General features: G+C 53.7%; 2 protein-coding genes and 1 pseudogene across 12 annotated transcripts in view; 2 read left to right on the top strand and 1 right to left on the bottom strand.

Moving 5' to 3' along the window:
* Window positions 1-29: 29 nt before the first annotated feature.
* Window positions 30-15,025, top strand: SLC16A5 (solute carrier family 16 member 5). 8 transcript variants are annotated; one of them, XM_031037492.2, is made up of 6 exons: window positions 1,219-1,403; window positions 4,112-4,295; window positions 4,550-4,785; window positions 7,641-7,784; window positions 11,621-12,430; window positions 13,436-15,025. In XM_031037492.2, the coding sequence occupies exons 3-6, from the start codon at window positions 4,587-4,589 to the stop codon at window positions 13,684-13,686; spliced, it is 1,404 nt and encodes a 467-aa protein (XP_030893352.1). In that variant the 5' UTR covers window positions 1,219-1,403; window positions 4,112-4,295; window positions 4,550-4,586; the 3' UTR covers window positions 13,687-15,025. The 8 variants fall into 8 exon arrangements, with proteins under 8 accessions (XP_030893355.1, XP_030893363.1, XP_081660665.1 ...); XM_031037495.2 differs by lacking the exons at window positions 4,112-4,295; window positions 4,550-4,785 and adding an exon at window positions 30-162; XM_081804539.1 differs by lacking the exons at window positions 4,112-4,295; window positions 4,550-4,785 and adding an exon at window positions 95-194.
* LOC115943841 (protein BEX2 pseudogene) lies at window positions 9,533-9,945 on the bottom strand (annotated as a pseudogene).
* A 228-nt stretch (window positions 15,026-15,253) lies between the features above and the next one.
* The window catches only part of ARMC7 (armadillo repeat containing 7), a 20,873-nt gene continuing 10,647 nt past the window's right edge, over window positions 15,254-25,479 (top strand). The window contains exons 1-3 of one of the 4 annotated variants that reach the window (XR_004078425.2): window positions 15,254-17,312; window positions 17,407-17,550; window positions 21,177-21,319. Coding sequence is in view for 2 of the 4 variants with exons in the window: in XM_006728070.3 (XP_006728133.1) it covers window positions 17,222-17,312; window positions 17,407-17,550 (235 nt within the window). In the remaining 2 variants the exon portion in view is untranslated. Of the gene's footprint in view, window positions 17,313-17,406; window positions 17,551-21,173; window positions 21,320-25,479 lie in introns of all 4 variants that reach the window. The other 3 variants (XR_004078424.2, XM_031037522.2, XM_006728070.3) reach the window with 3 other exon arrangements.

The raw sequence follows: 25,479 nt of genomic DNA, 5'->3' as shown, positions 1-25,479 counted from the left end.
CGGAGGTGGTCCCGCCCCCCGGGCGCCCTGCGGCCCGCCCCCCGAGGGCGCGGCTCTCCGCGGGTCGGCGGCGTCCCGCCTCCTCCATCGCTCGCGGGCCGGGCCGCAGGACGCCGCGCTCGGCGGGAGTGGAGCTGCGCCACCGCCGGGCCGCGCAAGCCGGTGAGCGGGCTCCCCGGGCCTCCCCACTGTCCGTAAGATGCCCTGCCAACGGCGTCCGCGTTTGCGCCGTCGCGGACGCGCCTCTCCGTGGACCTCCCGGGCCCCTCGCCGCCTGTGACGGGCTCCGGGTTGAGGATCCAGGAAAGTCTTGTCTCATTCTTGAGCTGCCCCAGCCTGAGATGGCTGGGGAACCCCACGCCTGAGGGGGCTCTCCCGAGCCACTCCCACCCTCCACGGCCTGGGGTGTGGGGGAGGCACGGGCACTACGCCAGGCCTGGCCTGAAATCTCCACGCAGGCGCCGCCTGGGCGTCCCAGAAGCCCCACCCAGGGAAAATCCGTCCTGGGGAGGGTGGGAAAGCGGAATGACCCCGGATCGCAGGGTCATGACGTTCCTGTTGCCTATCCCATCCCCCTTCCAGGCTAAGGTCAGCCGGCCCCTGCGGGAATGTGGGGGCAAGTTTGGAGACAGAGAAAGGAAGAGGGTGACTTGTCCCCGCTCACGAAGTTCTGGAACACCTAGTTCCTTCCTCAGCCCCTGCCAAGTGTAGGGGTTTGAGGGCTTGTCAGTCCCAAGCTCAAGCTGGTTCTGGCAGCTCTCCTACACTGCCACCCTGTGTCCTGGGCCCTGCCTGATATGGGGTCTGGGAAGGGAGGGGGTCTCCAGGGCTTGCTCTGGAGCTGGTGAGGGCTCCTTTGCATCCACTCCACTTAGCACACCAAAACCCAACGCTCCCTCCTATGGCCATGCCTGCAAGCTTAGAGGGGCAGAGAAGGGATTCTGAGGGCCTAGTGAAGGCTCTGGCCTCAGATGGGAAGCCCTAAAAACAAACCAAGGGAGGCATGCAGTGTTTGAAGGACAAGAAATGCCATTTGATCTTGTGCCCTGTCCACAAACCCAGCTTCCTGCCACTTGGGCACGAAGGTAGTCACTCTGACTCTGGGCTGGGGTCCCTGAGGGCTGAGGTGGGCAGCTCCTGTGGAGAGCTTCCAGTCCCCGGAAGTGAAATTGAAATGTCTTCAGCTGCATTTCCTTCCTTGCCACAACCACGTACCAGGCAGTGATCATGATTCATGGTGCCCAGTACAAAGGAAAGACCACTTCCCTTCTGGGGCAAAGTTGGAGCCAGAGCCCCCAGCCCCATCTCTTCTCCGCTCTGCTTGAGTCTTCTGGAATGGACCTGCCTGCCAGGAAGCCAGGTCACCCTTGGTCCTGGTCTTGCCTGCCCCCTGGGGAACACAGGTGGGTCACATTAATGTTATCTTTTGTGCTCACCCAAGGCCTGGTAGGGGTGTGTGAAGAGGTCCCTGCTCATAGTGTAGGGGGTGGCGGGGGAGGAGGGGCAACAATGATAAACAAGAGAATGATCCACTCCAATGTGGTGTGAAAAGTACAATGAAAGAGAGAAATAGAGGAAGGGGGCCTAGTCCAGCCTGTGGTGGAGGTCACGGGAGCTTCCTAGGAGTGCTGTCAGGGCTGAATCTTGAAGGACCAACAGGATTCTCTCTGGCTAGGATTTTGGAACCTCGGCAGCCTAGTTTTTGAAGAGGGACCAGCTTGCTAGGGGAGGGGGCTAGAGGACCAACCAGACAAAAAAGCTGTTTATGACCTAGGAGTCACTGGGGGTCTGGGAGGGGATGCCCCCTTGTGGAAGGCAGAGTCTGCAGGGGGAACTCCCAGAGGGAGGCCAGGGGTCCTCAGACCCGGGAGGCAGGGCTCCCAGCATGCAAAGAGAGAGCAGAGGTGCTTAGGATTTCCTGGGCTCTGACTGTCCCCAGAGGCCTGGAGGAAGGAGAGGCTTGGAAAAGTCAGCTCCACTGAAAGATTTAGACAGAGGGTGGGTGCAGAGTGAAGGTCAGAATCCTGGACAAAGTCCCCAGAGGGCTACCTGGAGAAGCAGCTGCTAATACGGGCACTAAAGAGGCCACTCCGGCGTGGGGTGGGGGGGGTGGGGGAGGTTGGGGGAAGAGGCCTCTCTATAAAGGGGCAGAACAAGCATGAATGAGAAAGGACCAGAGCTGGGCCTGTGTCTCCTCTGTCATCCACCTCCTCTGGGTGGCATCAGATGCCCTGCTACCTCTGAGTCAAGTGACAGTGTGCTCCGTTGAAAGGAAACCAGCAGGGTCCCAAGACTTGGAAGTGACAGGGGTAGGGCAGGAGGGAGTGAAGGCGGTGGAGGAAGGCTGGTGGCCCTTCTGGGAGGAAGAGGGGAAAGCGGCAGTTCAGGGCAGACTAAGGGCCCAGCGCTGGAGACATTGAGGTGTGGAGGGGACATTCAGGCCAACACAGGATCAGGTTGCACCGTGGCCTTTCCATTTGCTGCAGGAACAGAAATCCTGGAAGGGAACTGTATCTGAGGTTTGCCTGAGCCTGGAACCGGGCCAGGAGGACTGGGGCTGAGGGATCTCTGGGGCCAGTACCACAAGCAGGAGCCAGGATGGCAGGATGTGCTTGCAGCAACCCCCCCCCACACACACACGTACACACACACACATATACACACATGCACTCTGCGGCTGGGCTGAATGGGCCACTCACCTTGGCAGGGCTCCTGGGGGTCCTCTGGGGAGGGAGGAGGCTTGGTGCCCAGAGAAGAGATTGGAGCATCAGAAGGAGGCAGTTTAGGGTGGATCCCATTTAGGTGCTGTTTTAAAGCTCCTGGGCCTGGCGGGGAAGGTGTGGAGTGCAGGGCGTGACAGGAAGATGGGGTTGCATGTTTCTGATAGTTTCCTGAGTTTCCATGGATCTTCCCAGAACCTGGGGCTAAAAGGAGGGAGGCTGTGGGAACTGTAGCTCAAGGGATCCATTGCCTCCACTGAGGCAAAGGCTGCCGGAGCCCTGAGCCCTGAGTACGGTCTGAGGGCCACAGGGGACCACGGAGCAGGTGGAGAGCCGGGACAGAGGGGACTGGGTAAGGGCTCCGCATTTGGGGAGGGGCCTTGGGGCTTTGTGGCCTGGTTATGGCAGCTTCTTTGATGAGGGAGCAACCTGGATGGGGTGGAAAACTGAGATAGGACTGAGCCAAAGATGGGGGCTGTGCACGTGCATCTGCATGGTATGTGACCCTTTGTGCATGTGTGTGTCTGCATTGTGTGTGATCGTGTGTGGGTCTGTATGTCTGTGTAGCATGTGTCTGTGTCCGTTTGTCTGTCTCTGGGCTTGTCTGCATGTGTCCACGTAGGTGTGTATCAGTGTACGTGTGTGTCTCTTTGTATATGTCTGGGCACGTCTGCATGTGTGACTTTGTATGTTTGTGTGTCTCTAGACTTTCCTGTGTGTGTGTGTGTCTATGTAAGTGTGTGTCTGCATAGAGGTCTGTGTACCTGTGTGGTTCTGTGTGTCTCTGTCTATGCAGTATGTGTTTGTGTGTGTGTCTTTGTGAGCGTGTATCTTGGTATATGCCCATGTGTGACTGTGTGTGTGTGTGTGTGTGTGTGTGTGTGTGTGTTGGGGGCTGTTGCTCAGAGAAGCCCTGACAGGTGGTGGATCATTATTGAGCATCACTGTAGAACTGGCCTCCGCCATGAGCTCCCTGCGAAAGATGTGATTTCACAGGGCCTTTGGATGAGACCCGTGCCTTTTCCTGAAAGCTGCTTGTTTGGTGCCCTTGGACAGCTCTTCTGTGTACACTCCTTTTTTTTTTTTTTAAGATTTTATTTATTTATTTGACAGAGAGACAGCGAGAGAGGGAACACAAGCGGGGGGAGTGGGAGAGGGAGAAGCAGGCTTCCCGCTGAGCAGGGAGCCCGATGTGGGGCTCGATCCGAGGACCCTGGGATCATGACCTGAGCCGAAGGCAGACGCCTAACGACTGAGCCACCCGGGCGCCCATGTTCTGTGTACACTCCCTGACAACACCCAGCACCGACTTACTCACCTAGGCCGTCTCGACAGCACTGACGGTGGACGCTGCCGTTAAGGTGGTGTGGTGAAAGTCTGTTTGTGTGCAGGAAGCCTGCCTATGAATGTTGGAAAATGCGTCTGTGCGTGCCTGTGGGGGCATTGGGACCACGCTGGCTCTAGAGATCTGTTCCGTTCTACAAGTTCTACAGGCAGCTATTGAGTGCTTGCTGTGTGCGGGAGGGGGCCCCGAGGCTGGGCCAGGAAGTGCCACCTGCTGACTGACTACCAAATGTAAGTCTAGGAAGAATTCCAGCCACCTGCCTTGCCCCACTGAAGGCTCACCTGCCTGCCCCTCCTGCCAGGCTGGCTCTGGGAAGTGGGTGAAAGGAAATGCCAAGGCCACCGCCTTTGCCTCTGGCCACCTCGCAGGGGGCGGTACACTCTGTGCTGCCTGGTGCTGGGGCAAGAGGGCGGGATGGTTTCAGCCACCCAGGGAAAGTGGCTGGTGAACTGGGGATGGCAGCTCCGTTCTGTCCCCTCCGCAGGTGGCCCAGGCAGTAGTAGCAGCATTCGTGGCAAAGGATGCCCCGGGTCCCGGAGCGTGCGGAGGGCTGCTGGGCCTGGGTGGTGCTGCTGGCCTCCCTGGTGACCCAGGGCCTCACTCTGGGCTTCCCCACGTGCACTGGCATCTTCTTCACTGAACTACAGCATGAGTTCCAAGCCAGCAATAGTGAGACCTCATGGTTCCCCTCCATCCTGACAGCCATGCTCCACGCTGGGGGTGAGCAGCCTGGGGAGGGGCCGAGGGAGGGTTGAGAAAGAGCATGGGGTGAGGGAGGAAGCCACCATCTCCCTGGCCTCCCGGAGCTCTCTCTCTGAGGCCACAGGCTTTGTCTCATGGGGTGAATTCCTAAGATATCACCTGATTTCAGCAGGGCCAGCCCCTGGCAGGAATCCTGCAGGGCTGGGCTGTGCTGCACTGGGCTGGGGATCGGGAGAGGGTACAGAGGTACCTAAGGTGCAAAGCCAGTCCTCTCAGTGGCTGGTCGCCGCGGGAGGATCGATGCAGACTGTGGGAGTGCCAGGCACTCAGCACAGACTTGAGGAAGAGCTGCTTGTGTGATCTCTCTGAACCTCAGTTTCTTCTTCTGCAATATGGAGGTAACACCCAACACCCTACCCACTTCCTATGTGGGATCATAGGGAGGATCCCATGAGTCACCAGCGAGTAGTATTTGGAGAACCTCGTCAGGGGCTTCAGCATGGGAAAGGGGGCTTGAGGAAGACACGAGGGGCAAGATGGGGGCAGGGCAGGAAGCAGAAGGGAACATGTTGCAAGGGCTGGGGAGGTTCGAGTGAAGGCAGCCCCCTCATTTCCTACTTGGCTCTGCCAAGAATGTGACCCTCTCACCCTGACCCCAGTGAAGGGGGATGGCCAGGGCTGCCTGGGAGACTCCCTGCAATAGACTTGGGCTCAGGGGCCTGCCTCAGGCTCCTGAGAGCTCTTGAGGGAGATTCCATAGAGAGTGACCTGCGAGGGGGGGTGGGCCGAGGAGGCTCTGGTCAACAGGAGCCAGATCTCACGGCCCACCGGGCTCTCCTCATGCGTGTGTTTGCTGTCTCCGCGGACTCCATCTCCCTACGTACCTCCTGCCACTCCCCACCCAGCACAAGCAGCCTGCTTGTTATTCCAGTCCTTCCCTCCAACTGGGAGAGAAGTCAGACGGGGAGAGATGGCCTCATGAGATTACCCCTGCACCTGCCACCCCGGGGCCTGGACTCAGGGCCCTGGGAGAGGCCTGGACCAGGCCAGACTGCGTGACCTTTTCACCTGCAAGGTTGGGGCAGAAGTGGGAATCTCAGGCGGTTCCTTCCACGCAGCCAGAAAGGGGTCCGCGCCAGGGCCTGGGAAACAGGCATCCATGGGGACCTCCACTCCCCAACCAGCTTTAGACTCGCCACCCCCTAGCGGGCATGCCAACACCTCAGTCGGCCTAGGATTCTTGTCTGTCTGTCTCACGTACACACACACCTTTAGCCCATGCTCATTCAGAGTATCAGAGGAATTTTATTTTATTTTATTTTTAAGATTTTATTTATTTATTTGTCAGAGAGAGAGAGCACAAGCAGGGGGAGTGGCAGGCAGAGGGAGAAGCAGCCTCCCCACTGAGCAGGGAGCCTGATGCGGGACTCGATCCCAGGATGCTGGGATCATGACCTGGGCCAAAGGCAGATGCTTAACTGACTGAGCCACCCAGGCGTCCCCAGAGAAATTTTAAACTTGAAATTATCCTCAATCCCAAGCACCCCCGGCCCCCACGCATCTTAGAGATGAAGAAAGCAAGCAAGCGCAAAGTACAAGGCATGTTCGGGGTGGCAGAGTGAGTTCAGGGCAGAAGCAGTGACGGGCCGAGAAAACACCCTGCCTCTCAGTGCCCTCGGCTAGCTAAGGTAAGCAGCTGCAGGTCTCAGCCCCCACCCCCAGGGCCATGACTTGGGGCTTTCCCCAAGGTCACCTCTCGGAAGTCAGGCCAAAGTTTGGGGTGGGGAAGATGGAAGATGTGTGGGGCAGTGGTCATGTTCCCTGCAGAGTCTTGCCTCTTCCTCTCTAGCCACCTCTGCTTGATTATCTCTGAGTGTGGGCTGCCTACTTCCTCTGTCCCTCCCATACTCATACTGGCTCACACCCACACATGCCTTCTCCTCCCCAAACATACATAGACACTGCGTACACACACACACACACTCTCTCTCTCTCTTTCCCTGTTCCTTTGGCTGTGCTCTGGGAGGGTAACTGTAGAAATTCCATTATGTGTACTTGGGGGCGGGGCACCGAGTGAATGGGGCCCTGCAAGGCATGGAGAAGCAGCCAGCCAGGACTGGTTTGTTTCTGCTCTGAGTCTGGGCTGGTGAGAAAGCAGCTTAAGGTGGGGGTGGGGTGGAGGAGAACAGGCCCTTCTCCACCAGAAGGCAAACGTCTGGGTGCAAGACTTTGTGTCGGCTGGAAGTGATGGGAGAGGGGAGAAAGCACCACACCCAATTTTCTCCAGAGCACTCCAGAGGCCAGTGCAAGGGGGTGTGGGGTGGCCCAGGGCCCCAGGCTGCCTGCCTTAGACAGGTTGGAGGCTAGTGGAAGGCTGTGGCCAGTCTTCTTGAGAATGGGAAGCAGGCAGGGGCTGTAGGTGCTCACTGGTTTTGATGCCCTGGGACCCTCACCCGCCAAGACAGACCCCCCAGCAAGGGGCATCCCACCCAGGTCATGAGCCAACCCTATTTTACCTAGATGGAATCAGCCTCAGGTTGGCATAGTGAAGGGCCTCAGTCTGTTGCTCTGCGGATCCTTGTTGGGGGTCAAACTGCACACTTGCAGGACCTCCCCTTGCAGCCGGTCAGATGTCATCCAGTGTGACCTCCTGTAGGGGAGGCGCAGAGATGGACTGAGTTTGCCAGCCTGTGGCTGGGTGGCAATCAAAATCTAGGCCTACAAGGCCCCAGGGCTGTGCCCTTCAAGCCACGTGGCTAATTCTTGCTGGAACCCCCTCCCAAGCCCACTCTCCCTCCCTCCCATCCTCCTCATTCAACCACCACCTGCTGGCTGCTTCCTCACCCCTGCCCCTCCCTGCATCCTCCCCACAGGACCCCTGTGCAGCATCCTGGTGGGACGCTTTGGCTGCCGAGTGACGGTGATGCTGGGGGGCGCACTGGCCAGCCTGGGCATGGTGACCAGCTCCTTCTGCCGCACCCTTAGCCAGCTCTACCTCACAGCAGGATTCATCACAGGTGACCGTATGCCCATTTCGAGAACTTCTGGGTACCTACCAAAAAGTGCCAGCCATAAGGGCAGGCAGCGTGCCTAATCTTCTGGGGCTGCTTGTAGTCACATGAGGGAGAAGGACAATGAATACATAAATGAGAAAGATTGGTTCTGTTGGTGACAAGCACACTAGAAGATAGGACAGCTGATGCGATGGTGTCCTGGCTGGGGGTGGGGGTGGGCAGAGATTAAACAAGCAAAGAGGTAAAATCTCTAGAGCATCCCATGCAGAAGATAAAGCAAGGGTGGGGGAGGTTGCTACTTTCAACGGGGCAGTAAGGGTCAGGGAAGGCCTTGCAGAGAAGGTGACATTTGGGCAGAAAGCTAATGGAGGTGAGGGAGTCTGCTGCCAGGCTCTCAGGGAAAGAGCATTCCAGGCAGCAGGGACAGCAAGTGCTAAGGCCCGGAAGGGCCCAAGGGGCAGTGAAGGACACGAGCAAAGGTAGGGTGGAGGGTGGATGGGGAGTAGTGCCTGAAAGGCTGAGTAGTGAGATGGGAAACCATCTGAGAGATTCGGGCAGTGGGGTGAGTGACGTCATCCAACTGCCGTTTGTAAAGCACCACTCTGCTATGTTGAACATAGGTGCACGGGGCTGGCGGGGGGGGGCTAAGTTAGAGCAGGAGAACAGGTAAGAGCATGGTCATAACCCAGACAGGAGGTGGCGGTACCTTTGACCATGGTGGTATGATGGAGGTGGTGAGGAGCAGTCAGGTTCAGGACTGCGAGGGAGGTCCAGAGAAGAAGAGTCAAGGATGACCCAAGGTTCCAGGAGCCAAGAAGGGTGATGCCAAGGTTTTTGCCCCAAACCACTGGAAGGATGGAGTAGCCTTTAACTACCATGGGGAACCTAGGGGAGGAGCAGGTTGGTGGGCGGTTGGGAAGCTCAGGTGTGGAAACATCCAGTCTGCCGTTAAGGGACAGGCCCTGGGCTGTAGCGAGCAGTTGGGGATCATGACAGGGCTGGCATTCTAATGTTGACAGGAGGTATCATCCTGCTGTCACCGAGGGAACATGGGTGGGTGGCTAAGGAGGCCTGAGGACTGGGCCCTGCGGTATCCAGCAGTCTGGGTGGGAAGAAGGGACACAGGCAGGAGGAGATGCAGGAGAGTGATGTTTCTGGAGAAAGTGAGGAGAGAGTGAGGGCTGTGTCAGGTTGCTGGTGGATCATATGGAAGGAGACCAGCCTTGATCTTTGGATTTGGCAATGTGGAGGTTTCTGACCTTGATAAGAGCAAGTCTGGACCAAAGGTGAGGGCAAAAGTCTGATTGCAACAGGTTCAAGAGCAAAGAGCAAAGGAGTTGGAGACAGCGGAGATAAATAGTATTTCCAGGAAATTTTGGTGAAGGGGACAGAGAAATGGGCCAGTACCCAGAAGAGGCTGTGGAGTCAAGAGGGGGTTGTTTTGTTTTGTTTTGGGTTTTTTGTTTGTTTGTTTGTTTTAAACTGCTTTATTAGCTTCACAAAATATAATGAGCATCGTTCCATGCAATAGGGTAAAACTCCCCTGCTGATAGAATCTTACAGACTGAGTCAAAATACAACATTCAAGGACACCTGGCTGGATCAGTCGGTAGAGCATGTGACTCTTTATCTCAGGGTCATGAGTTCAAGCCCCACATTAGGCAAAGAGCCTACTTAAAATAAAAACAAACACACAAAAACCCCCACCCACATTCAGGAAGGAGCTGGTAACAGGAGACCCACAAGAAACATGTAAGACCAAAGGGTTGATGGGAAAGGTCCATCGTGAACATGTAATTTTAGAAAGCAGGTCTGTCTTCCTATGAACTTGAGGGAGAACATCAGGACTCAAGGCATCAGGCCGAACTCCTCATCCAGTCGTGGTGAAGAGGGTCAGTGTTAACTGCTCGCAGACCACGACCAGATTGCTTTTCCCTCTGCTGCCTCGCCTCCTCTCACCCTTGCCTGTGGCTCTGTGGCTCTCCAAGCCTCTGACGCAGGTCCCACCTGTACTGCAGGATGGAACCGCGTACGGAGGCACACGACATTCACCAGCTTCCAAAGGGAGGACCAAGGCTTCTTTATTAGCACCTTGCTCCTTTTCATCCTTTCCTGAATTTTCCTGGTTGACGTTTTGTACCGCCTGTTCCTCTTTGGACGCCATTGCTCCTGGGCCCCTCCTTGTGGTCTCCTCCTCCTCCCGAGAACACAGCAGCAAGAATGACCTCCGGGGGCGCCTGGGTGGCTCAGTCAGTTGGGCGTCTGCTTTCGGCTCGGGTCATGATCTCGGGGTCCTGGGATCGAGTCCCGCATCGGGCTCTCTGCTCTGCGGAGAGCCTGTTTCTCCCTCTCCCCCTGCTCTTCTCTCTCTCTCTCTCTGTCAAATAAATAAAATCTTTAAAAAAAAAAAAAAGAATGAGCCCCAGAGACACTTCCACCTGCACGCCTGCTCCCCCTCCATCTCCTACTTTTTGGGGTCACCCCTGACCCACAGACCCTTGGGGCCACCGGGAGCAGGTACCGAGAAGGGAGCGGGAGCAAGCCATGGCCAGATCTCTGTTTTGTTTTTTTGTTTGCTTTTGTTTTGCTTTTTAAAAAAGATTTTATTTATTTGAGACAGAGAGCACGAGTGGGGGGCAGGGGGAGAGGCAGAGGGAAATGGAAAGAGACAAGCAGACTCCCCACTGAGCAGGGAGCCCAACCTCCGGGCTCGATCCCAGGACCCCGAAATCATGACCTGAGCCAAAGCCAGATGCTTCACTGACTGAGCCATCCAGGCGCCCTTTGTTTTGTTTTTAATGGGAGAAATAACAACGAAATCGAGAATGATCTGGCAAAGAGGAGAAAGTGGGTGGTGCAGGAGAGGGAAATTGCTGAAGGGATACGCCTTTGAGTAGACAAGAGGAAGGGCGTAAGTGGAGGGTTGGCCTTGGCTGGCAGTAGGGACAGACAGTCCAGTTTTACAGATGGAAGGCAGGTGGTCAGCTGGGGGTGAGGCGGGGGGAGGGGAGGGTGCATAGAGAAGGACTGGTGGTCATCTAGGAGGGTGGGAGGGAAAACGGACAGTGGCATCGTAGGGGGCCCGAGAGTCCGCCTGAGGCTTGTGGTCATGGTGTGGCTGTGAGCTTTCTCTCCCAAAATGTTCAGCTGTGGGGGGCAGCTTGGTGTCCAGAGGAAGAGAAAGAAGCTGATGTGGCTCAGTCATGGTGAGTGACAGAGAATGGCCTGAGATGGCACCCAAGAGATGACCAGGGGCCAGACCGTACAGAGCCTTCCAGGGCATAGTAAATACGGTGGCATTTTTTTCTAGGCATAATGGGAAGTCCTTGAAAAGTGTTAGGGAAGAAACTTACCCCAATTTAGGTTTTTATTTTGTTTATTTATTTTTTTAAGATTTTATTTATTTATTTGAGAGAGAGCGAGCACAAGCACTAGGGGAGGGGCAGAGGGACAAGGAGAGGGAGAAGCAGACTCCCCACTGAGCAGGGAGCCCAACGCGGGGCTCGATCCCAGGACCCTGAGATCCTGACCTGAGCTGAAGGCAGATGCTTCACCGACTGAGCCAGCCAGGCGCCCCCCAGTTTAGGTTTTTTAAAGATCACCCTGGTGCTGTGCAAAGGGGACAGGTGTGCCCCTGGCAGCCTTGGGAGGGCAGAGTGGATGTTTCTAAGGGGGTGGCAAGGCAGGCTATTCCCTTCTTCAGTCCCTGGGGACCTGGAAGTGGGTCTGGGCTCGAAGAGAAGGAGGGCAGACATGGAGCATGACCCCGTGACCCCTCTCTGGGTACGGGTGGGAGGCCCCAGAACGTCCTTGAGCCGGTCTCCTCCCTCCCACCACAGGCCTGGGCATGTGCTTCAGCTTCCAGTCGAGCATCACCGTGCTGGGCTTCTACTTCTCCCGCCATCGGGCGCTGGCCAACGCACTGGCTTCGGTGGGCGTCTCCCTGGGCATCACGCTCTGGCCACTGCTCTCCCGCTACCTCCTGGAGGATCTGGGCTGGAGGGGCACCTTCCTTGTCTTCGGCGGCGTTTTTCTCCACTGCTGTGTCTGTGGAGCCGTTCTGAGGCCCGTGGCCACCAGCACAGCCCCTGAGACCACAGAAGGCCCCCCTCCACCTTCCAAGACACCTGCTACCGGCTGCCTGGCAGCGTGTGGTCGGGCCATCCAGCGCCACCTGGCCTTTGATATCCTGCGGCACAATGCGGGCTACCGAGTGTACACGCTGGGTGTCATGTGGATGATCCTGGGTTTTCCGCTGCCGCACGTCTTCCTGGTGCCATATGCCATGTGGCATGGGGTGGATGAACACAGGGCAGCCCTGCTCATCTCCATCATTGGCTTTAGCAACATCTTCCTGCGGCCCATGGCTGGGCTGGTGGCAGGCCGGCGGGACTTTGCTGGCCACCGGAAGTACCTGTTCAGCCTGGCAGCCCTGCTCAATGGCCTCACCAACCTGGTGTGCGCCGCGTCGGCCGACTTCCGGGTGTTGGTGGGCTACTGCTTGGTGTACAGCGTGTCCATGAGTGGCATTGGGGCCCTCCTCTTCCAGGTCCTCATGGATATTGTCCCCATGGATCGGTTCTCCAGCGCCCTGGGCCTCTTCACCATCCTGGAGAGCATCTCCATTCTCATCTCCCCGCCACTGGCTGGTGAGGCCCCAGGAGGGAGGGCGGCCAGGTGTACACGGGTGTGGCCTGGGTGGGCGGGATATGGAGACAGGGCAAAGGGGAACGGTCTGAACAGATTTGGGTGCCATCAGCATCTCCAGGGGTAGGGACTTGGAATCTGTGATTTTCCAAGATGCAGGCTGTTCCCCAGCTGGCGCCCAGGGTATGAACAGTTAAAAATAAGGATTTTTATACCAGACTTGCCTGAGTCCTTCGTCTTCCTCTCTGTACCTCTGTTTTCTTATCAGCAAAGTGGGGATGATAATAGAATCTACCCTGTAGGCTTGTTGTGAGGATCACAGTTATATAGCAAAGAGCTCAGCAGAGAGCCCGGCACAGAGCAGAAAACTGCGCACGTTTGCCGTGATGAACATCCTGGCTGTCCCACTTCCTGCCTGTGGGAACCAGGCAAGTCACTTTCCTTCTCTGAGCCACAGTGTCATCTGCAAAATGCAGACAAGAACACCTGCCTTAACCACTGGTTCTCCTGTGCCTGTCCCTGGTGGGCATGGCTGAACACAGAGGCCCAGTCCCCACCTCTCAGGGCTGACCTTCTTCTGGTGGGAGAGTCAGGAATTAAAGCAGAGACACGTTTGTGCTCAGCGTGGTGACTTGTGCCAGGAGGGAAACAAACAGATGTGGGAGCAGAGACGTATGGGAGGGCCCAGGTGTAGCTGCGCAGCTATCCCAGACTCCTGGCCCTTGTGTGCTGGGCTTCCTGCCACCAAGGGTAAGGGAGACATGCCCTGAGGTGCCCTTCTGGCCCAAGGGCTCTTCCTGCCCCCTGGAGAGCAGGCTTAGTGTTTCCTCTTCTCCTTTGATTCAACAGATTTCTGCTGAGTGTCTCCTAGGGGCCAGCCACAGTGGCTCCTACTGGGAATACAGCAGAGCCCGAAATAAAATCTCTGCTCTCAGAGAGCACACAAGTTACTGGGAGGGAGGCTTGGTAGCCCCAGACAGTGGCCTAACTTGCTCTCTGTCCCCCAGGGCTCCTCCTGGACACCACCGACAACAACTTTAGCTACGTTTTCTACATGTCAAGCTTCTTCCTCATATCAGCTGCCCTCTTTATGGGTGGCAGCTTCTGTGCCCTTCAGAAGAAAGAGAGGCCAGACAAGCAGGCTAAGGCAGAAGGAGCCATCACGGAGGCTGCCTCAGAGCAGGGCCTCATGGCGGAGGACTCATGTGATTCCAAGAAGCAGCTGTACACCGAGGTCATGTATGTGACCAGCGTCTGAGCCCTGAGGTCAGTGAGTGACCACCTCCGCAGCCCAGGAATGTGATGTCCAGCTGCTAGGGGCTGGGGTGAGGGGCTGCCCAGGAAGCCCGAAGCAAAAAGCCATCCAGGCTCTGCACACCGGGAGTCAGCCAGGAGCTGGGACCTTGGAGGCTGGCCTCCAAAGACTCAGGGCTTCTTCCAACCAGCAGAATCCAGGAGCGGGTCCTCCTGACCTTTTCTTTGGGGTACCAGCATACCTGGAGCCCAGGAAAGTGAGTCTAAGCCCTGCTTGGGTCTGTCACAGCCGGCTTGGCTCAGCTGGCTGCCCAGTACTTCTGCTGCCACTCAACACACTGGACCCTCCAGTCTAGCGTGGATGTCTCTGATGTGACTCTTTGTCCTTCTCCGGCCTCCAGACAATTCCAAAGAGTTCACCCCTCCTGGAAGGCCCTCCGCCCCCTTTCTTCCCAAGGGCCCCAGCCCTTGCCCTCAGGGCGGCCCCCAGCACAGGTTGCCGGGCCTCACGCTGACTGGAAGCTTGAGAAGAAGAACCTCCTGAAAGAATGAGCTGTGACCGGCAGCGGGGGAGGGCCAGGCTGAGGGGTTGGCGTGGACCCAGGACACGGACAGATTAACGGTTGGGTAGAGGACCCATCCTGGTGTCTGAGCAAAGAACTGGAGGGGAGCCCTTGGCTTGGGTCCTAGAATCAATGAAGTCTGAGGGGTCCCCTGCACTTAGCAGGGCCTGCTCTACAGTGTCCCTCCCTCCAGTGCCCCCACCTTGTATCTTGGTCATGAAGCTGAGTGCTGGGGTGGGGGGAAGCCTGACATTTGAGTGAGCAGCAGAGCGGAAGGATTGCTAGGCAGGGCGTGAGACCTCTGGGAAAATGGAGCTGCTTTTGCAGCAGAAACCTTTCACTCCCTCTCCCTACTGTGTCAGAGGTGTCCACCCTGGGGTAAGTAGCCGGCTGGGCCAGCTGCCAGCCCACCTCCACTCCCAGGGGGCCTGTTCCTGTGGCATGGAGATCAGTGCTCCCCACACACATCCTCTTTTTGCTGGTACTGGTCCCTGAGGTCATCACTCCAAGCTTGTCCCAGCAGGGTACCACCTGAGGCAGTGGAAAAACCGAGTTTGTTTGAATTACACACAAAAAACCTTCCTGTATGTAGCAGGTTATAAACCCTGTGAACTAATGAAGCTGGAAAACAGGCCTTGAGTAAGTCCCTCCCCTCCCCCTTCAGTTCTCCCTGCTCAGCAGGGGCTGCTGTGACCCAAGGCCTTGTTTGTTGATTCAGGCTCAACCAGGCTCCGACAAGAAAGCCTTATCAGGAAAATAAATTTTATTTTCATGACCTGACTCTAGCCTTCTCGGGCCCAGCTGGTGTGAGTAAGCATCCTTGGGAAGTACTGTCTTCTCCAGGATCCTGCCATGAGTGCCCCCTTATGGTCAAATAAAGTAGTGCAGAGGTGAAGCAAAGGGCTCTGAGCTGGGATAGATCTGAGTTCATGTTTGGCTCTGCCACAGTTTGATGTGTGACTTTGGGCAATTGTTCACCATCTCTGGGCCTTAAAAAAGGCCTTGAAAAGTCTGATCCTGAAGACCCCCATTGCCTTCTTGCTCCTCACCCAGTCCCATGCTTAGCCACCATCCACATCCTGTGCACTGAAGGGGTAATGCTTGGACACATTTTACCCGGTCCTATCCCCTACAGCTCAACTGAGTGGAAAAGGAGAGAGTGGGACTGGTGGGTAGGTGGATACTTTTGGCACTAATAGCCACCAGGCTTTGAAATATGCAACCCCTATTGGGCCCACTTCCTGAAAACATTTCTTTTAGGGAAAACAGATATCAGTGAACATTCAGCATAGGGAACTTTGATCTCATCTGCCCCCAGCCAAGAGTGGCAATAATCGCTGGGCAGATTCCCTTCAACAAAATTACTAAGCATTTACTATGTGCCAGGGACTGGGCAGAGAGGAGTAAGACCTGGTGATGCCCTCAGCACAAAATCAAGGACTGAGAATTTTTCCCCAAGGAGGAAAGCCCCTGAGCCTTTCAGAGGGGACAGATGGGATGGCCCATCTGATTCCAGAATCCCCACTTAGCTGCTTTCCTGGGAATCCTCTAGAGAGGATCTGGAGCAGTTCTTGACCAGTGCAGGGTAGAGCTCACCTACATCATGTCCCTGAACTCTGAGCCCCTGGTCCCCAGGACTTTGCTGCTCTGTCCAGCCAGAGGCAGACAAGCCCCTGGCCACCTTGGGATGAGATGTACTTCCCCAAGTTCTATCAGCTCTTTACAGAAGCCGAAGGGCCTGATGACAGGTCTGGGACCACTGCCCTATGTGGAGCTATCAGGGTACCCAAGCACCCGGTTTATAGTCATAACTCCTGCCCCAAGGTGTGCGCATAGGGCAGGGTCTGACCACAGGGACCTGAGCCCATGGAGATGGGGCCTGCTGTCAATGGGGCTGTGGCAGGCTGGAGTATGGCAGCCATTTTGACCTCATGCCAGGCCCAGGGCCAAAGATACGTGGTCCTTAACCTCAAGAAGTCACAGACCAAACCCCCCTTACCCCAACATTTTCAAGCACAGTGGGAGTGCAGTAGGGCCACTTCCCTGCCTGGTGCTCTATTCTCTGTGCCTACGAGGCCTAGGTCACACATCACCTTCCTGAGAAGCCCTGAGAAAAGGAATTGGGCCAAACGGCTTCAGCATCCAGGACTCCACAACCCAGAGCGGCCAAAACAGTACATTTAGGTGAACAGAGGGTCCTGGGGCTCATCGATGCCCCTAGCGCTCCCCATCCACCTGGCTGGCAAAAAGCCTTAGAACATTATTACCCTGTAATTTCTAGCCAGAGGTGGCTAGCTCAGGGCTGGGGAGCAGAAGGTGCCAGGCTCACCCGGCTTTTTGGAAAAGACCAGAAGATAGTGTCAAAGGACCCATGTCGGGTTGCAGGGAACTGATGCCCGAGTTCCAGAGGGGGAGTCCCTTGGTCGAGGAGGCCGGGCTGCGCACCCTCGTCAAGTGCAAGGATGTCTGGAGGTTCTTCTGCCTTGACACTTCCCCACATGGACGCCCTCCGACTCCTCTGGGTTCCCAAGCGCCCTAGGGGTACTCCTTAAAGCAACCTAAACGCTACTGCACCCTTCCGAAGGCGGATCCCCTCCAGCCACAGCCTTAAGGCACTAAGCGCGCCGCGCACGCGCACCGAGCTCAGCGACAGCCCCACCTCTTGCTTGCCTCGACCCACCCCTTCCGCCCTCCGGTGGGGGCTAAGCGCGGCTTCCGCCGGAAACCTGGAATGGAGCCGGAAATCTAGCTCTGAAGTTGTTGTGTGGGTGCTGTTACTCCCTCCTCTCGCTTCCCGTTTCCAAATTTAGGTTTTCGCGCGGAACTCTAGCAAGGTCCTGAGACTCCACGCCACCCCCCACATTCTAATTTCGGCAGCAAATTACTGCAGAACCTGAAGCCAGGGAAGGAACCTGTTTCCGGCCTCACCTCCCACACTCTCCTGCCCTTCCACCTGCCCCCTCTGCCGCCCTGACCATGGCCCAGAAGCCGAAGGTAGACCCCCACGTCGGGCGCCTGGGATACCTGCAGGCACTGGTCACGGAATTCCAGGAGACGGAGAGCCAAGGTGAGAGCGGCAGGGTGGGGGGCAAGAGACAGGGCAGGGGTCCGGCCGTGACAGCCGTCCCGGACCTGGCTCCAGCGCCACTTTTTTGCTGCAGACGCCAAGGAGCAAGTACTGGCCAACCTCGCCAACTTCGCCTATGATCCCAATAACTACCAGTATCTGCGGCAGTTGCAGGTCCTTGATTTATTCCTCGATTCCCTGTCGGAGGAGAATGAAACCCTGGTGGAGTTTGCAATTGGTAAGGATGGGGCAGATCTCCCGGATAACCTGATTTGACTTGGTGAAGTAAGTGAGTTAAAAGTCAGTCACTGGGAAAGGAATCTTTTAGGCAGTCCCTCTCCTGAGAAGGCAGATCTCGATGTCTGCGCCAGCGATGTCTGTGCTACCTCCTCGGTTCACACTTTGTCCCAGGTCACAGCTAGCTTGAATCCGGTCTGGAACTAATGCCCAGGACTCCCTCTGCATGTCTGCCTTTCCTCCTACTGAGAGATGAGATCATAAATGAGGGAATGGATTGAAGCCACTTGAAGAGGAAAAAGTTTATAGAATGCTGTCTATTTTTTTAATCTTTTAAAGATTTTATTTATTTGAGAGAGCTAGAGAGCACGAGCAGGGGGAGGGGCAGAGGGAGAGGGAGACTGAGAAACAGACTGAGTGCGGATCCCATCTCAGGGCTGGATCCCAGGATCCTGGGATCATGACCTGAGCCGAAGTCAGACCCTTAACCAACTGAGCCACGCAGGCGCCCCTAGAATGCTGTTTTTAAACATCTTTATTTTATTATGGTAATATCAAGAGAAGTAGAGGTGACTTGGAATGGCTTATAACTCCTGTAGTTGTTATGGTCTAAGACCTGTTGAATTATTCAGTGGACAGATAACCTATTTGGCATATACTGTGAGTAAGGTACTGTTCTAAATGCTGGAGAGATGGTGAACAAGTGGAGGAAAGGTCTTTGCCCTCAAGGAACTTACATTCTAGGAGGGGGAGACACATGGTGAGCAAACAAACAAAAAGCTGAGGCTCTTGGGGCACCTGGGTGGCTCAGTCGTTAAGCGTCTGCCTTCGGCTCAGGTCATGATCCCAGGGTCCTGGGATCGAGCCCCGCATCGGACTCCCTGCTCGGCGGGAAGCCTGCTTCTCCCTCTCCCACTCCCCCTGCTTGTGTTCCCTCTCTCGCTGTGTCTCTCTGTGTCAAATGAATAAATAAAATCTTAAAAAAAAAAAAAGCTGAGGCTCTGAAGGAAGTAAACAGGGTGATGAGATAGAGCAGAGGTGGGGGCTACTTCATTTCCTCCAGCATGTGAAGGCATTCTAGGAAGTGGCACAGCATGGGCAGAGACCCTAAAGCAGAAGGAGCCAGAAAGAAGGCTGATGTGGCAGGCTGTGGGGAGTGAAGCAGAGTGGTACAAAATGAGGCTAGAGAGGTGGGCAGTACCAGAGTTTACATGACTTAGTTCTAGGCCATGGAAAAGAGTTTGGAATTTATTCTGAGGACAAACAAAAATTCTTCTTTCAGCATGCATCTTAAAAAATAACATTTTTCTGGGTGGCTCAGTGGGTTAAGCATCTGACTCTTGATTTCAGCTCAGGTCATGATCTTGGGATCATGGGATCGCCCCATGTCAGGTTCCCAAGCTCAATGCGGAGTCGGCTTGAGATGCTCTCTCTCCTCTACCTTTCCCTCTGCTCTTTCCCCTACTTGAGCACATGCTCTCTCTCTAAATAAATCTTTTTTTTCCCCCAAATAAATAAATAAATAATTTCGGGGCGCCTGGGTGGCTCAGGTCATGATCTCAGGGTCCTGGGATCGGGCTCCGTGTTGGGCTCTCTGCTCAGTGGGGAGTCTGCTTCTCCTTCTCCCTCTGCCTGCCGCTCCCTCTGCTTGTGCTCTCTCTGTCAAATAAATAAATAAAATCTTCAAAAAAAATATTTTCTACACAGTGAAAGGAATCTTATTTACATAGAGAAAGAAACCTTTTATAATTATTCCATTATCACTTAACACCTAGTCAAGCAAATTTTTCTAATAGTTCCCAAAAGGGCATCTAATCTGGTTTTTATGTTCCTTAGATCTCCATCTCTCTTTCTCTCTCTTTTTAAGTGAACTTTGTATTTTATACACACACACACATACATATATATTTATATATATATATATATATATATATATATATATATATTTTTTTTTTTTTTTTTTAAGTAAGCTCTGTACCCAGTGTGGGGCTGGAACTCACAACCCTGAGATCAAGAGTCGCGTGCTCTGGGCACCTGGGTGGCTCAGTCAGCTGAACAACCGACTGTTGATTTCATCTCAGGTCATGATCTGAGGGTTGTAAGATGGAGCCCCGTGTCAGGCTCTGTGCTGGGCGTGGAGCCTACTTGAGATTCTTTTTTTTTTCCCTGCTTGAGATTCTTGACACCCCCTTCACGCTCTGTCTTGTGCACACGCACACACATTCTCTCTCTCTCTTTAAAAAATAATAAAAAGTCACATGCACTATTGACTGAGCCAGCCAGGCACTCCCATGAACTTTGTAATTTATTTATTTTTTGAACTTTGTATTTTAGAACAGTTTTAGAAAAATTGCAAGGAGGGACGCCTGGGTGGCTCAGTCGGTTAAGCGCCTGCCTTCGGCCCAGGTTGTGATCCTGGGGTCCTGGGATAGAGTCCCACATCAGGCTCCCTGCTCAGCAGGGAGTCTGCTTCTCCCTCTGCCTGCTGCTCCCCCTGCTTGTGTGTGCTCTCTCTCTCTCTCTGGCAAATAAATAAATCTTTAAAAAAAAAAAAAAATTGCAAGGTTAATACAGAGAGTCCCCATATATGCCATACCCAGTTTCTCTATTATTAACCACTTACATGAGTATGATACATTTGTTAGAATTAATAAGCCCAATTTTTTTAAAGATTTTATTTATTTATTCGACAGAGCAAGAGCATAAGCGGGAAGTGGCAGAGGGAGAGGGAGAAGCAGGCTCCCCACTGAGCGGGGAGCCCAGCGTGGGGCTTGATCATAGGACCCTAGGATCACAACCTGAGCCAGCCAGGCACCCTTTGATACATTATTATTAACTAAAGTCCATACTTGATTCATTTCCTTAGTTTTTCCCTAATGCCCTTTTACTATTCCAGGATCCCATCCAGGATACTATATTACTTTTAGTTGTCACATCTTGGGCTCCTCTGGACTGTGCTGGTTTCTTTGACTTACCCTTTTTTGGATGACATTGATGGTTTCAAGGAATGCTGGTCAGGTATTTTGTAGACTGTCCCATAACGGATTTGTCTGATGTTTTTCTCTTGATTAGACTGGGTTGTGGGTTTTAGGGGAGGACAGCCACAGAAGTAAGTGCCATTTTCACCACATCATGTCACAGAGCGTGCTGTCAGCATGACTTCTCCCTGTTGATCATGGCCTTGATCACCCGGCTGAGGTGGTACTGGTCAGGTTTCTCCACTGTAAAGTTATTCTCTTCCTCCTCTTTCCATATTGTACTCTTTGGAAGGAAGGCACTACATAAATTATTTCTTTTAATCATTAGTAGACTCTTTTCATGACACTAATTCTTGAAGGATCCAGACCAGTTCTGCACCTTCCTAATTGTTTCCTAATTGTCTGGTTGCCTCTTTCTGGTGTCATTTAGCTTGTTCCTCTTTCCCCTTTATTCCTGGAACCCAGAAGTTAGATTGGAGGGCTTGATACGATCAACTAACACTTTTTCTTTCTTTCTTTTTTTTTTTTGCGCTGAATAATTCAGGTAGGTGTGTTGTAAAATTTTGAAAGACTATCCAGGCTGGCCCCCACTGTTTGGGGTGCCTGGGGCTACAGTACAAATGGGGGTCATCCCTTTTCACCCCAGTAGGTCTCACCCATGTGTGTGGACATCTTGGCTGTATTCATACCTGCCCTGTGGCCACTCCTTGGACTTAGAATCCACCGTGGGAGTCAGGATCCAAGAAGGAGGCCCAGCAGCTGTGGGAGCAGGTTTAGGGCCTAGAGCTCCAGGTATGGGGGAAAGGAGGATGGGCTCTGGGTGGGCTTCCTGGACTCTTCAACCTGTGGAGAGGGCCAGACTGAGGCCCCCTGGAAGATCATGATGCTAAATAAATATTCTAAACCATCAGTCACTTTAAGATTTTCTTCTGTGTAAGTCCTCTGCTCCACAGCTTCTGCCGTCTGAATGGTGACAGTCTCCCCTGCGAAGCATAACCTCCACCTAGGAGTGAGAGAGCTCCTGCAACTCAAGCTTTGGACTGGAGAAAACTTGTATAAAAGGAGCAGTCCCCCACAAAAAGTTTTTGCAGGATCAGGAAGGAACTTGCCCAGGGCAAGAGCACTCTAAGAGACCCTGGTCTGCTGAGTGGGAGACTTGGGCTTGGCCTGAGTTCTTGCTCTCCTGGGCGGTTTCCCAGAGTGGGTGACCCGGCCCTGGACCTGGAGCCCACAGTCACAGCTTCTCCTCTTCCTAGCTGATTCTTGTGGACGAGATCCATCTGTCCCTTCTCTGAGACTCACCTTCTCACCTGTGCTTGCCCTACGGTGCAGGACTTTTGTGGGGAGCAGAAGTGGGTGTGTCTCCATGTCTGTGTCTCCGTGAAGGTACTTTGTCTGGCTGGTCACTTTCTTAGTATCCTTTTTATTTATTTATTTATTTATTTATTTATTTATTTGAGAGAGAGAGAGAGAAACAGCATGAGAGGGGATAGGGTCAGAGGGAGAAGCAAGCTCCCCGCTGAGCCGGGAGCCCGATGTGGGACTCGATCCCAGGACTCCGGGATCGTGACCTGAGCCGAAGGCAGTCGCTTAACCAACTGAGCCACCCAGGCGCCCCACTTTCTTAGTATCCTTATCACCAGTTTTCCTTTTCCCTGCCACTTTTCCTCATTTTCTCTTCCTCTCCTTCCACCAGCACAAGGCTCCTAATCCCCACAGTAGTCGCTTTCTCAGCTTTGACTCCTCCATGGGATTGTCTGCAGACAGGAGAGTCCCAGTCGTACTTAGATGCATATCTTGTTACTGCTGTCATTTCCTTCTCATGTTGCCGGCCCTGAATGGGAAACACTGTCAGGTGCTTTTTCGGCTAACAGGCTCTGTGCTGTGCTTTGTAGCTTTGACTCTTTCATCTCTGGTCGCAGGCCTGAAATTGTATCTCGATGACGGCAGAGCTCAGCTTTGCTTATCTCTGGGGAAGAGGAGGGAAGGGCCCAGAAGGTGCAGAGTACGGGCCATGGCTTAGCGCTGTAGCCCTGAGTGGGATTGGTTCTGGAGGAACGGCAGAGAGGAGAGCTGGTTTAGATTGCCTCAGGCTCACAGAACTAAAACCAGTGTCTGTTGGTTGGCAAGGAGCATAGTGAGTTTGATAAGAGCTGGGCTTTAGGGCCAGGCAGGTCTGGGTTCAAGTCCTCGCTCTCCCACCTAACTCTGGGCATGTGATTTCCTTTCTCCCATCATCTGTCAGGTGGGGCATTTGCCTCACAGAATTGTTGAGAGAATTAAATGCAAAGTGTCTGCAGCTGCAGGATCCCCTAGGCCTCCACCCAAGGGCTTGGTGTCCGGGCCCTTTTGAGGATAAACAGTTCCCTCATCTCCCAAAGAGGTGAGGTGGGATGGCATGCTGTCCTTCAAGAGAACCACTGCAGCTAGGCTCCTGGTTACAGAGCTGGTGCTCTGGGGCTTCGAAGGACTTGTGGTAATAGCTAGCACTTACGGAGCACCCTCTCCCGGCACACCCAGCCAGCGTGCTAGGTACTGGCTTCTTTGCCTTGTCACCTTTGACCCTGAGACACACTAAAAGTAGGTGTGCTCAGAACCTCTATTTTCCATAAGGAGTCTGAGGCTTAGGAAGGATCAGCGGGTTGGGCAGAGGTTTGAAGAGTGCCAACCTGGGACAGAAACCCAAGGCTGTCAGATTTTAGAAGAGAACAGAGGAATTCCCCATTCCTAGGATGGTGGACTGTGAAAGCTCGAAAGGCATTGCAAACTCTTCGTTTCACTGATGAGGAAACTGAGGCGTAGGCCACCCCCCCTCAGCTGGTTAGTGGCAGGTGAGGGTCAGAATGCAGGCTTCCTTCCGTCCGTCCGTCCTTGCCGCCCAGCACGATCCAGGCATCCTTCCTCCCGGTGGTGCTGATGCGTTTAGCTCTGAGATAAGACCTCTCCTGTCAGGCGGCTCCGCGTGCCCTGAGGGCTGAAAGCTGCTGCAGTCACTCACCACTGGTGAGCTGGTGTGCCTGACTGTTGACTTTCTGTGGGGGCCATCTTCCTGTGACCCCTCAGACACCCTGGGCGGGATAACTGCAGCCTTCAAGAAGAATCTGGTTACAGCGATTGCTGATAACATGCAGGGCTTTTGGAGTTTCTGTACTTTTCCCTTTCTCAGCCTTTTCTTCTGTGGATTTGCCCATTTAGAACAATTGTAGAGCTGTTTTACTTATCCTTTCATTGTCGCCCTGCAAGGGCTCTGAATGTGTTACCAACCACAAGGCCAGTAGTTCTAAAGCCCTCTTTACTTGTGAGGAAACAGCTCCTCAGTGAGGTTAGGTCTGTTGCCTGAGGCTCCCACTGTTAGTGATGACTGGAGCCAGGAATTTACCCATTCTGCCTGGATCCAAATTCCGTGCCCGGGGGCCCCAGCTGGCAGAGCCAAGGCTCAAACTCCAGAGTGTCATCTTTCCTTGTTCTTTCTTTCCACCACACCTTACACTTCCATACTATCCTTGAGGTGCTTCTGGTGGGAAGTCATCCCTGCTCCTACTGGTGGTGCTCACAGTCCAGGCCACGTTTGATTGGCGACTAAGGGTACCTGCCACTGGGCCGTACTGGTTGGCCCTTGTTTGGGGTGGGGGACAGGAGTGGCAGAATTATGGAGGACCAGATAAAAAGACAGGATCTCAGTAAATACCCAAATGAGTGAAAGAATTTGGGGCTCTTGCTCCAAATAAAAACTCAGACAGCCTTTGGCATTAATTTGGGAATGTTTGCCCAAAGCACTATTGGTTGACTCTCAGGTGTTCCGTATGCAGCCTATGTGTCTATCCTAGATGCTGTATGGAGATAGAATGGAACCAGGAGAGAACTCTCTGCCTCCATGAAAACTGGTTGAACCCTAGGATATCACAGGATACTTGGCAGTTTTGTTATTAAAACAGGGTTCAAGTAGGTGGCCTCCCAGAATCCACGTTAAATTGTTTTCCTGTGTTCTATTTCCTGCAATACATGTAGTTGCCACTAGATGGTGGTGGTGCTTAGAAAAAGGCTGGTAGATAAATCCTCAGCGGTCTCTGGAAAACATTATTTAATATAATTGAAGATAGGCACACCCCATGAGCCAGCAGTTACATTCATAGGGTTAGGGCACATGCACATCCAGACACATGTGCAAAAATGTCACTACCAGCATTATTTGTAGCAGTCCCAAACTTAAAACAGTCAATAATAGAATGGATACTGATGTTGTGGGATGTTCATACTCCTTACTTAGCAAGGTAAATAAACAATCTGTAGCTACATGCAGTAATCTTACTAACATAACCTTAAGCAAATGATGTTAGATACATGATATATACTGTGTAACTCTGTTTACATAAAAATCCAAAAATAGGCAGAAGTGAATTATAGTATTAGCATACGGATATATATGTTGTAAAAAAAATTTTTTTTAAGATTTTATTTATTTATTAGAGAGTGTGAACAGGAGGAGAAGCAGAGGAGAGGGATAAGCAGACTCTGCTGAGCACGGAGCCCGACACAGGGCTCAGTCCCAGGACCCCAAGATCATGACCTGAGCCGAAATCAGGAGTCGGATGCTTAACCAAATGAGCCACCCAGGTGCCCCTAAAATTATTTTTTATTAAAAATTTAAAGGTTTGGGGCACCTGGGTGGCTCAATCGTTAAGCATCTGCCTTCTGCTCAGGTCATGATCCCAGGGTCCTGGGATCGAGCCCTGCATCGGGCTCGCTGCTCCTCGGGAAGCCTGCTTCTCCCTCTTCCACTCCCCCGGCTTGTGTTCCCTCTCTCACTGTGTCTCTCTCTGTCAAATAAATAAAATCTTTTTTTTTTAAGATTTTTTTTATTTATTCATTTATTTGAGAGAGAGCACATGAGAGGGGGGAAGGTCAGAGGGAGAAGCAGACTCCCTGCTGAGCAGGGAGCCCGATGCGGGACT

Source organism: Leptonychotes weddellii, chromosome 15 (assembly GCF_054177405.1).
Source record: "Leptonychotes weddellii isolate Sample4059 chromosome 15, ASM5417740v2, whole genome shotgun sequence".
Taxonomy (NCBI): Eukaryota; Metazoa; Chordata; class Mammalia; order Carnivora; family Phocidae; genus Leptonychotes; species Leptonychotes weddellii.
Note: the sequence above shows the minus strand (reverse complement) of the source record. Positions and strands in the feature narration are given on the sequence as shown.